The 11,525-nt window shown below is 30.6% G+C and overlaps 2 protein-coding genes across 4 annotated transcripts; both read left to right on the top strand.

Annotated features, from left to right (window-relative positions):
• Nucleotides 1–2,203: 2,203 nt before the first annotated feature.
• LOC131623653 (uncharacterized) lies at nucleotides 2,204–5,713 on the top strand. 3 transcript variants are annotated; one of them, XM_058894659.1, is made up of 4 exons: nucleotides 2,204–2,675; nucleotides 2,746–2,870; nucleotides 4,512–4,686; nucleotides 4,857–5,713. In XM_058894659.1, exons 1-4 carry the CDS (start codon nucleotides 2,315–2,317, stop codon nucleotides 4,919–4,921), a joined length of 726 nt encoding a protein of 241 aa, XP_058750642.1. In that variant the 5' UTR covers nucleotides 2,204–2,314; the 3' UTR covers nucleotides 4,922–5,713. The 3 variants fall into 3 exon arrangements, with proteins under 3 accessions (XP_058750642.1, XP_058750644.1, XP_058750643.1); XM_058894661.1 differs by having other exon boundaries at nucleotides 4,512–4,735; XM_058894660.1 differs by having other exon boundaries at nucleotides 4,512–5,710.
• Nucleotides 5,714–6,817: 1,104 nt separating this feature from the next.
• Nucleotides 6,818–8,020, top strand: LOC131623652 (metacaspase-9-like). The gene is made up of 2 exons (XM_058894658.1): nucleotides 6,818–7,286; nucleotides 7,387–8,020. Exons 1-2 carry the CDS (start codon nucleotides 6,833–6,835, stop codon nucleotides 7,974–7,976), a joined length of 1,044 nt encoding a protein of 347 aa, XP_058750641.1. The 5' UTR covers nucleotides 6,818–6,832; the 3' UTR covers nucleotides 7,977–8,020.
• Nucleotides 8,021–11,525: the final 3,505 nt, after the last annotated feature.

Raw genomic sequence — 11,525 nt, 5'->3', positions numbered from 1 at the left:
CAGAATAACAATAAAGATAAAGGGAATTAAACACAATGATTTATGAAAACTTATTCACAATCCCATCTCTGCGAATTAAGAACAAGTCAATATAAAAACCTAGGGCAAAAGTATGAACCCTATCTCTCGATTGATAGTTCAACAATGATATAAAATAAAAGCAAGGTTCTTTATTGATAATAAAACTTAACAATAGTTCACAGGAATTAATCAAAGTTATTGCATCTTCATAGGTTGACTACTACCTTAAACTCAATACAATGGGGTTTAGCTCTCCATAGATATGAAGAATACACAAAACTTCATAGAGGGATTCATCTTCATCAAGGGAATGTCTTCGATTGATGTTGAATTCTCCGTCAAATGTTGTTTTCTGCTCTGGAATAGGAATGCTCTCTGAATTTCGCTCACCAAGATATCTCAGTTATGAGGATTAGGGCTTCTATTTATAACAATATTTCTTTTTAACGAAGCAATCGCGACGCGGCACGGGAGAGCGCGACGCAAACTAGGACCAGAGAGTTTGGCGCGCCTCGCCCAAATCTGTTGCGGCTCGGCCTTTGCTTTATCTCACTTCTTTGTGCTTTTGCATCTCTAGTGTCCTTACGCCTTCATGTTTCCTCGTCATTACTTCTCAGCCCTAATACCTGCATTAATAACACCCAAAGTGATTCTATTTGCTTTACAACTAGAATCAAACTTCTAGAGTTCAATTCTAACCATAAAATCACTAAAAATCATACGATATGCTCAACTTCAGATCAAAAGGTAGTTATTTTAACACTTGAAAATACTGATAATTCACTCCTAACATATGCATTACATATTCTTGATGATACAAGGCTACTTGCAATCAAACCTGTTGCCACTCAAATGATAAAAGACTCAAAGCCTCTTTATAATACTACATCTCCTCCTTTTGATCGAAATGTATTTTAGCATCTCATTGGTCATCTCCTCTACATGACTAATACTCGTTGTGCCATCAGATTTGTCGTTAAACATTTAAGTCATTTTACACAAAATTCAACCCAAATCACTATGAAGTTTCTCTCAAAACTATAGTTAAAAATTCCCTATAATCATGGTGTATATTTCTCTTCTGATTCACCTATCCATCGCAATGCCTTCAGTAACTTGAAATGAGCCATTTTCTCTGTGTCTCGTAGATTCACTATCGATTTATGCATTTTCATGGGTTTTCATTAATTTTTTGATATTCAAAGAATTAAACAACAATATCATTTTCATGAGTTATTTTTATTATGTTTTGTGAGACAAATAGCAAAGATAAATATATTGTATAAACTTTTTGAACCAGACCATTTTTAAAATTCTCCATCATTTTGGCAATTCATACAATTTTGCTTAGTTCGTCTGATTTTTCAATTCTTTATACATGAGAGTTTTTAAGAGTTACACCATTAAAATAAATTATGAATTATGCAGTGTTATATTTGTAAAGGACTTAACTAAGGAAATAACCTTGAGTCGCCTCCCAAAAGGGTTGCGGTCACATGTCACACACAGAGAAGTATTGCCTCGCCCCAAATACTTTTATATCGTCTAGTTAGGGGAAATATGAGATAAGACGTTTTTGGGGCAAAGAGAAGTTAGAGTCAGTAACTGACCCATATTTCTTTAGAAATAAAGATTCAATGGTGCACCATTGACCAAGTGGACGGTAACATTTCCCAAGAAAACCTAGGCCCAAAGGCCTTTATAAACACCCCTTTTGTAATAGGAGTTAGACAAATCTTAAGCCATTCAGATCATACCACACTATTGTTACCTAACGGAAGTATCACACTACATACAAAGTCTATCATCTCATATGAACAAGTCCTCTAAACCGCCTCAAAACATTACCATACACGACTTCTCGCCGCCTTGAACAAACCCTAACCACTATACATCGTAATATACCTACTAAAATCTTTGCGTGCTCTGCCTTTGCAATGGTAATATGCATGCACATATGTACATTTAAACCCATACATACAATTTCCAACTCAACATGTTGAAGCTTTCAATCCAACTTAAATAAAATTGATTATTAAATTATATAAAAATGTAAATAGAATCTTTATATTATTTTCAATTTCTCAAATTAGCACATTGATTAATATTAAAAGACAAAAATGAAATACTAGAAATAAAAAACTTTTAATTAGACAAAAAGGAATATATCTATGAATATGGAACAAAACAAATTACTAATAGAAGGTTTTCTCCAAAGAGTAAAGAAAAAGATAGAGAAAAAGACTAGGGAGACAACAAAGTGTGTTAGAATTGGAAACCATTCATCAAAAAGATGAGAGTTCAACCGGAGAGAATCAGCAGCACCGGCACAATGTCACCATCAAGACGACCACTCCACATCAACATCCCACCACCAACCTCCGCCATGTTCCAACGCATCCGCCCTTCCCTCGTCACCTCATTCCTCCAAAAACCACTCTCTCTCCCTTTCGTTCTCTCCATCTTCCTCTTCCTCGCTTGGATCTCTCTCCGCTCATATCGCACTTCCCATCCTCTCCACCTCTCTTCCCCAAACGACGACGCTAAAGCTAATCTCCGGAGATTCTCTTCCCATTTCCCTTCACCTATTACAAAGGATAATCGGGGGTGGATTCTCGATCCTATCGCTCTTGCGGCTTCTTCTGGCCTTTCAGGTAGTTCTTTTTTGTCATGTTATTGCAATTTGTGAAAATGTAAGTAATTGATGATGGTGATTGTTTGAAGGTGGAGCTGTTAATTGTGGTTCTCTTCATCTCGGTGAAATTCGACCGGGGAAGTTTAGAGGGAATCATAGACATCATGATTGTAATGAGACTTTTGTCCTTTGGGGTGCTGCTATCAAATTTAGGGTATGTTTCTCTTATTACAAACAAATCAAATTAGATAGTTTTTGAATTTAACTCACATACATTGTTGATCTAGAAAGGTTTTACACATGCATCTAATCCTATTCGGAGCCGTCTTAAATTTTTGGAGGTCCGATGTAGTGTAGGCTAGCAGGGATTCAATTACGAAAAAAAAACTAGAGGCCTTACTTAAGCATAGTTTAATAGTGAAAAATATTTTATAAGGCCCTATTTAGTTACCGGTTAACCATGACAAATGTTAGTCCCTGTGCGGTAGCCGCCCTCAAAGACCTCAAAGACGGCCCTGGTCCTATTTCACTGTCGATGATTCAAATTGCTTGAAGTTTATATTGTTCCATAGTTTTAGTTATGCATTAACTGGTGGTGTGTAATATCATATGTGGCACCGACACCTATGAAAAAAGACGTGTATCTGTCACTGTCCGATACTGACACCGACACTTGTGATTACATTTAATTTATTATTTTTTTCAAATTATTACCAGTATATAATAGATCATGATTGTGTTGATATGTCAACCATTTCTTTTCTTGTTAAGGGTTCCCTCAATTACTTCGAAATAGTTTGTTCTTATTTATTCTGGTAAGTTGCTGACATTAACTTGTTGTGTACTCGCGTTTGCTTAAGCCACTGTTTGATAAATGTGTTTGATGTTATACTGGGTGTGTATGCTGCATGTTATAAAACTTAATATTGACATTGAACAAAATGCATGGTTCTGCTGGAACTTAAGTAAGAAAGAGTTTCAGTTGCATGTTTTTTGCACCCCCTCTTGAACTAACTGAACATCCTTGATTAGTTTGGAGATGGAACAATCATTAACAGCTTAAGAAAATGACATGGTTTTTATATGCTATTGTTCATAGTTTTCTTTTTCGTGGAGGAATGTGAGCGTTCAAATTTCACTTCATTGCAAAGACAATATCCTAACTTGTGAAGTTAAATGTGTGAATGTTCATTTTCTCTAGCCATTTTATAAATAATAGAGCGATTCTAGCTTATGGCATCATTCTTAGAAGGATGCAGATTTCACTAAACTGCTACCTGGAACTAGGATCTGTTGATGCGGCACTCACTTGTGAGTATAGCCAACAAGAAGAGAAAAAACATGCTGTACGAACTAGATTTTGAGAAAATTTAAGATCAAGCAAACACTACAAAAAATTTAGATTATAGTTTGCAAACTTAAATTTGAACCAACTTCTGCAAACTAAATTTGCAAAAGCAACCCTCCCTCTGCTTCCATTTTTAAACCGAGTTTGAAGGCAAAGATTTTATCTGCAAGATGTCTCCAACTGAAAACCGAACAAGAGCTAGTCTTGCTGTGTTAAAGTTAGGGTGTTCTCAATGGAAAATTGAAACCCACGTGTATTTTATAAATCAAGTTAAGCATTTTGGAAATTAATTTGATTATATGTTATATTTTTTTTTGCAACTTTTCATTGTAGAAAAAAAAGCCATTAGTACACCTCAAACTAATTACCTGGAGTGTTCTGTAGGAAAAATTAAGGTTATCAAAAGTTATACAGTTCTAAAAATATGATTCTATTGAAATGAAGATTTTTTTTTGGATTTAAACATCACTGTCAAAATCCCGAGTTCACATTATCTATAATTTGCAGGTGGAAAACAGTGCGGTAGCTGATATTGGTTATGCTGAGGTGACCATAGCCAGAGATGAGGTTATTGTTGCTGCTAGCGCTGCTCACACAGCTCATGCTTTAATAAACATAGATCCGGTTCGGAGCGCGTACTTTATAGGATGCCAAGATAGTATAATAAACTATAATGCCTCAAGTACGGACTTTAATGTTTGGAAAGATCTTTAAGTTGTTACTCTGTACAGGTTTCCATATCACATTCCTCTTGATAAAGTCTAAGATGTTGCTAATTCTTAATATTACTATGATTTTGTTTCCATACAGAATGAGAAAGTTTTACCTTTTAGATGTTTATATAATGTACAGAGCTTAGTTGCAAACTCAGAGAGTATGAGCTTTTTATAGGGTTGCAAAGCAGAACGACAGAATGAAAGGAGGTACAGTTTATTTATGCCTTAGTTTATCAAAGAACGGAGGGAGAAGTTTATTCACTGATTGTAAAGAGGCAACATGATTTTTGTATCAAGTTATCTTTGTTAACTCTTAAATTTTAATTGCTTAACTAAGATATTGTTAACTCTTAAATTTTGATCAAATTCCATATGCATTGTGGATGTTGGCCATAAGTGTAGATATCTATTATAAATTTATAATTACTCAACAGATAGTGAAAGAAATGATGTTGATGTCTATCAATATTCAATACTAATTCATAGGGTACAATTCCTATCTTCTATTTTATTTTTTCATTGGAAACTGGGTCTGAGTTTGGCTAGTCTGCAGAATATACTATCTTAGCTTATTGTATTTTATTCAATTATGCATAGTATTCTGTTAGCCTGATTGAATTTGTATTCAATTATGCTTGAAAATATTCTGCTAACCTGATTGATTAGCCACAGAAACTTTGGCCATTCAAATTTGTTAGCTTTACAACTTCCTCTTTTGAGTGAGTATGGGGCAACGGAGTTTCTGTCTTATGCCCAAACCGAAATCAGTGAACTATACAATGCAAGCTCGTATGCCCAAACCGAAATCAGTTAACTAAATGCAAGATAGAATCCTGTATATATTAGACATCCAATTGTTTTGACCTTTTCATGAATTTAAGTATGGTAAAAGTTTTTAGTGTTTATATGAATCAATGTTTATCACCTTATTATAGCAAATCTTATAGTTTGCATGTCTTAGAATATCTTTATTATCTTACAAGGAAGATAGAGTTTTGAACAATATTTCCACTATATTTTTGAGATTTATTTGTTCATGAGTTTTTTTTTGAAACTCGAGAAATGGATTGATTTGAACTTCAAAATCTCATCCAATGATTTGGTCAAACTCTGCCAATTTAATAATTTTGTGTTCGCATTATTTCCATTTATTTTGTATGTGTTCTGAACTTGAAATCGAGTTAAAAATCAATTCAAATGCTTGTTTTCTGGTAAATTTTAATTTGATTTTGAAATCAAATCAAACTATTTTCATATTATTATAATTTCTAACACGAATTAGACTTAATGATTACACGTTAGAATGTAATTTCAAACTTGAACCAGGAGTGTAAGAGGTACACTAATACTGCTATCGTGGTTTTGAGGTAGTTATTGATGGGTTTGTCATTCATTGTGCCATGTCATGTCTTCACAATAATACTTGTCAATTTTTTTAACAAGGGAACACGTGAAGTGCCCATCACTTGCACGAAAAGAACTACATTGGGTGTCACTTGTACGCTAAGATTGTTTCTAATATAAGTCACTGGAATTGTGATGAATAATTTAGCACAAAAGAACAAAAAAGAAGCTCAAATCCTATGAACTTTGAAACAGAACACAATAATGTCATGTTCTAAGATCCAATTTCTTTACGAGCTGTCCAATTCACAAGCAATACAAAAGTTTAAACCATTTATCCTCTCCTTAATAATTGGATTGACTAATAAGTTAGAGTACATTTCCTCTAGATATGAAGGATATCATCTTTAGATGTTTGATTATATTCTCAAACGTACAGGCACTATAACACTAAAAAAAACAGTATTAGTTAATTTAACACCACATTTATCCAATAATTTTACAGCCAAAGATTCACAGTTATAATCTTTAACTCCATTGGCAAACTTACTTGATGAATTGATGAGTCATACTAAAAGAAAACAATTTTTGTTCACCTACAATTATGCCTCACAAGCAACAATTTCAAGTCCTAATTTTAATATCCCAAAAATAGAAATTCCATCGCTTGAAAGCCAATACAATTGTGAAATGTCACATAACGTTGCTTAAGGCAAACCCAAAAGTAATGCAATTGCCACCCCTAAAGAACTATAAAAGAGATCCTAAATGAATGAGCCAATAAACTCAAAGCTTGCTAATAATTCTTTTGATAAACTTGCTTTAAGAATTCAAATATTTAAAGTCATTGCAAATTCTAACATGGAGGGAAAAAACAAGAGGCTAGCAGTTTTGGTAGGGTGTAATTACCCAAACACTCCAAACGAATTACATGGTTGCATAAATGATGTATTGGCCATGAAGGAAACACTGGTGAAGCGATTTGGTTTTGATCATTCCAATATCGAGCTTCTCACCGATGAACCTAAAAGTTCTCCGTCAACTATGCCAACTGGTGCAAACATTAAGCAAGCACTAGCTAACATGGTTGATCGAGCTGAATCAGGAGATATTCTTTATTTTCATTATAGCGGACATGGAACTAGGATTCCTTCGATGAAATATGGACATCTTTTTCGACACGAAGAAGCTATTGTACCTTGTGATTTCAATCTTATCACAGGTTTGTACAAATTATTTTTCGATGAAACACGAAATTGTAGGTATGAAACAATTTGGTATTAAAACTAACAAACTTTTATTTTTGTTATTGTCTTTTATAGATTTGGACTTCCGGCAAGTAGTGAATCGGATTCCGAAAGGATCAAGCTTAACAATTCTTTCAGATTCATGTCACAGTGGAGGCCTAATTGACAAAGAAAAGGAGCAAATTGGACCATCTAAATTGGAAGTACAAAAAAATGCCACATTAGAACAAAGTCATAATAAAGCAAAAACTATTCCTTATGAGTCAATACTTAAACACCTCTCATCATTAACAAACATAAACACAACAGACATTGGAACTCATTTACTCGAGTTCTTCGGCTCCAAAGCGAGTATGTTATTTCGTCTTCCTTTACACGATCTCGATTTGTTCCAACCGTTGAAGCCTGATGAAGGGATTCTATTGAGTGGTTGTCAATCTGATGAGACTTCCGCGGATATGAGTCCGAATATGAGTAATGGAAAGGCTTATGGAGCATTTAGCAATGCAGTTCAGATTGTGTTGAAGGAAAATAATGGCAAATTGAGTAATAGAGAGGTTGTGATGAAGGCTAGAGATTTTCTACAAAGACAAGGGTTTGAGCAACATCCTTGTCTTTATTGTAGTGATGAGAATGCTGATGATGTCTTCTTGTTGCAATCTTAGGACACAGATTAATATTGTATGAATTTTATGTTGTTCAAATTGAACTATTTGTGTTATTTATGTTGTTCATATTTATAATGTTGTATGAATTTTATATATGAAATAAATGGAAATAAGTTTTAATTGTTGAACAAAACATTGTTTCAATATGATATTTCAATTCACTTTTATATTTTGGAAAGTTTCCAAAAGTGATGCAATTTTACATTCATAATAAATAAGGTGATCAAAACATATTCATATGTTTATTGGAGTCACTTTCATTATCATTATCAATCATCACACAATTTTATTTTATTTTGGCTTTTGAAAATGCAATCCTTATAATCATCATTCATTGCTGGAATTGAACGAGTTGTATATTTCTTATGAAATTCAAATCATAATAAAGGCATACTTATTATCTTAACTAGTAAAGGACCCGTGCGCCCGCACGGGTCACGTAAAGTCGGTATAAATATTAAATAAATATAATATGGTTATGGTTAAAGAATTATATTAAAATATATATTAATTAAGCGAAATAATTTCTTCAATGATGATTATCATATCAATATTAATTTAATTTATCAATTTGTAGTTGTTTTCAATGATGATATTTATGTTGGATAAAAATTAAAATAATATTAGAGATAATTAATTATTATTGTTGATTACAATTTTAACTCTGAAAAAATATAGTTCTTGATAAAAAGTAAAAAAATAAATAAAAATTGAGATAATGTAGTTATTATGTACTATCATTATCAACAATTTTTATGGGCTCCCACCCCTAGTATGTCTACCCGCTTTTTTTTCCGCAGACGCACATTATCAACAATTTTTATGGGCTCCCACCCCTAGTATGTCTACCCGCCTTTTTATGAGCATGATTCAAATTGCAAATTCAAATTATCAAAATAAAAAATTGCAAAAAAAATTATAACATCTATATAAGTCAAGAAACAAAAAATAATGAAATGACATATTATAATTCAATGCAACACATTTAAATCTCATTATTTAACTTTAAATATATATTTAATTTGATTTACCAAAGAAAAATTTGTACAAAAGATGTATATTATTAATATTAATGTTACTTATCACATATATGTCGTTAAATTCTCATATTTGTGTTAGCTACTCATACCGAATCAAAAATACTAATGTAATGAAATAAAAACAGCAAAAATATTTAATTCAAATTGCATATCCAATAACAAAAATAGAACATTTATTAAATAAAAAATAACGTATAATTTTATTTATAATCTTGACAGAAAAAGATTTATATACCAACTCTTTCTTTATATTTGATATATTTAATGAAATGAATATAAATTAGAATTAATGTCAAATATTTTTTATAGATATTAAAGAAATGAATATAAATTAGAAGTAATGTCAACTATTTTCAATGGGAAAGATACAATAATGCGTATTGAAAGGTGTTATATGCATTTAATTTTTAATTTTTAATTCTATACAAAATCTTTTTTGTATATTTATTTACAATTATTTTATATTGATTCCTCTATTTGAATTTGAATTATGTCAAGGTACTATATATTTGTTGATATTGTATGGAAGGTAGAGAGTTATACGAATTTCACTTTTTTATGATTAACTAGTAACAAACCCGTGCGTTCGCACGGGTTCTAGTACGGGACGCGTATTTGTTTTAGTTCCTTATTTTTTAATAGAAAAATGTCCGGTACCCGTTAAAAAATAATAATTGAATATATATAGAAAAATGTCTGGTACCCGTAAAAAAATAATAATTGAATGTATAGGAAAATGTCTGGTACCCGTGAAAAAATAATAATTGAACGTATAGAAAGATGTTTGGTACCCGTAAAAAAAAAACTAAATGTATAAAAAAATGTCTGGTACCCGTAAAAACATTTAGATCAATAAAATTTTTTAATACAAAATATAATTTTGTTATAAAATATGTGAATAATAGAAGCTAAAAAAATGTAATAAAAAAATAGAAGCTAAAAAAATCATGAATGGAAAAAATTAAAAAGAAATCTTATTAATATAAAAAATAAAATAATATTTGAAAATAAGAATACAAGATAGGAAGATATATTAATTCATTAGGAGTGGAGGAAGATATATTAAAAAAATGTCTGGTACTCGTGAAACAATAATAGTTGAATGTATAGAAAATTTTTCGATACCCGTAAAAAAATTGAATGTATAAAAAAATGTCAGGTACCCGTAAAAACACTTAGATCAATAAATTTTTTTAATACAAAATATAATTTTGTTATAAAATATTTGAATAATAGAAGCTAACAAAATATAATAAAAAATAGAAGATAAAAAAAATTATGACTGAAAAAAGTATGAGAAAAATTAAAGAGAAATCTTATTAATATAAAAAAGAAAATAATATTTGAAAATAAGAATAAAAGATAGGAACATATATTAATTCATTAGGAGTAGAGGAATATTAGTTTAATTTGAAATTTATGAAAAAAGAGAAAATTTAAATAAAATATTTTAATAATATATTATACATTTATAGGTGAATGAGTTGACAATGTATAGTAAAAGTTGGTATATGCATTGATAATGTGAAGATTGATTTGATTGGGACAAAAATTTATTTTATTAAATATATTTATTTGTGAATTAGAAACAAAGAAGAAAATGTAAGAAAGAAAGAGAAGTTGGATGGAGAAACCATCCATGTGGCACAATAGAAGAGCAAAAAGGGCATTTTAGTATTTGGCACAACATCTAATTTTCTTATATTATAGATTAACCGTAATGATTACTTTTAGATATTGGAATTGATTGGAAAACTTGTAGCATGCAAAAGAAATAATGATTGTTTTTAGATATTGTCAAATATTAAAGACATAAGGCATGCTAATATGAGTTGATGATGAAAAAAGACAATTGAAGGCATGAAAATCGGATTAAAATATTTGTTTAAACTTGGACATGAAATTAATTTTGGTAGACATCGATTTTTTTATTATGATAGTAGTTATTATAATAGTAGACCAATTATTTCTTAAAAAATATTAATAATTGCAAATGTTAAAAAAGAAGACTAATTATTATCACCTAAAACTACATATTCCCAATGACATTTTCTTCAAACTTCTAATTAAAAAAGACTACAACTAAAACCTACTACAACTAAAATCTACCTCTATTGGGTCCTTTATTGCGATAAAATAAAATAAAACTATTTAATATTTTATTAAATAAATTAGGATTGGAAAACAAAAAAAAAGTTAATCGTGTGAATTTTTTTAGCCATAAATAACTTTTAGAGATATTATTATTATTATTATATATTAATTTTAAAAATATTATTATTTCTATGATTAATAATTTGGGGCTGTTAACTCAACATAATATTTTTATTAGGTTGATTAATGTATAATTGTTATTAATAAACTCTTAATGTTGATTATTATGAAAATTTAATGAAAAATGAGACTGTTCTCCCATCGAACCATCTCCACTTTTTTTTGTTAATGTACTTGATGTAGTCAAATTTTCTACTCTTTGTCACTGAAAAAAATACATTAATAAATAAAA

This window comes from Vicia villosa, unplaced genomic scaffold, assembly GCF_029867415.1.
Source record: "Vicia villosa cultivar HV-30 ecotype Madison, WI unplaced genomic scaffold, Vvil1.0 ctg.000077F_1_1, whole genome shotgun sequence".
NCBI classification, from domain to species: Eukaryota; Viridiplantae; Streptophyta; class Magnoliopsida; order Fabales; family Fabaceae; genus Vicia; species Vicia villosa.
The sequence above is the reverse complement of the archived record's forward strand: the minus strand, read 5'-3'. Positions and strand labels throughout refer to the sequence as shown.

Excerpts from the sequence above, each read along its gene's own strand:
- LOC131623653 (XM_058894659.1), top strand. The coding sequence starts at position 2,315 with ATGAGAGTTCAACCGGAGAGAATCAGCAGCACCGGCACAATGTCACCA. Across the intron at positions 2,676-2,745 it reads GGCTTCTTCTGGCCTTTCAG|GTGGAGCTGTTAATTGTGGT; the intron begins GTAGTTCTTTTT and ends GATTGTTTGAAG. Across the intron at positions 4,687-4,856 it reads AATAAACTATAATGCCTCAA|AGCTTAGTTGCAAACTCAGA; the intron begins GTACGGACTTTA and ends TATAATGTACAG.
- LOC131623652 (XM_058894658.1), top strand. The coding sequence starts at position 6,833 with ATGAATGAGCCAATAAACTCAAAGCTTGCTAATAATTCTTTTGATAAA. Across the intron at positions 7,287-7,386 it reads TGATTTCAATCTTATCACAG|ATTTGGACTTCCGGCAAGTA; the intron begins GTTTGTACAAAT and ends TGTCTTTTATAG.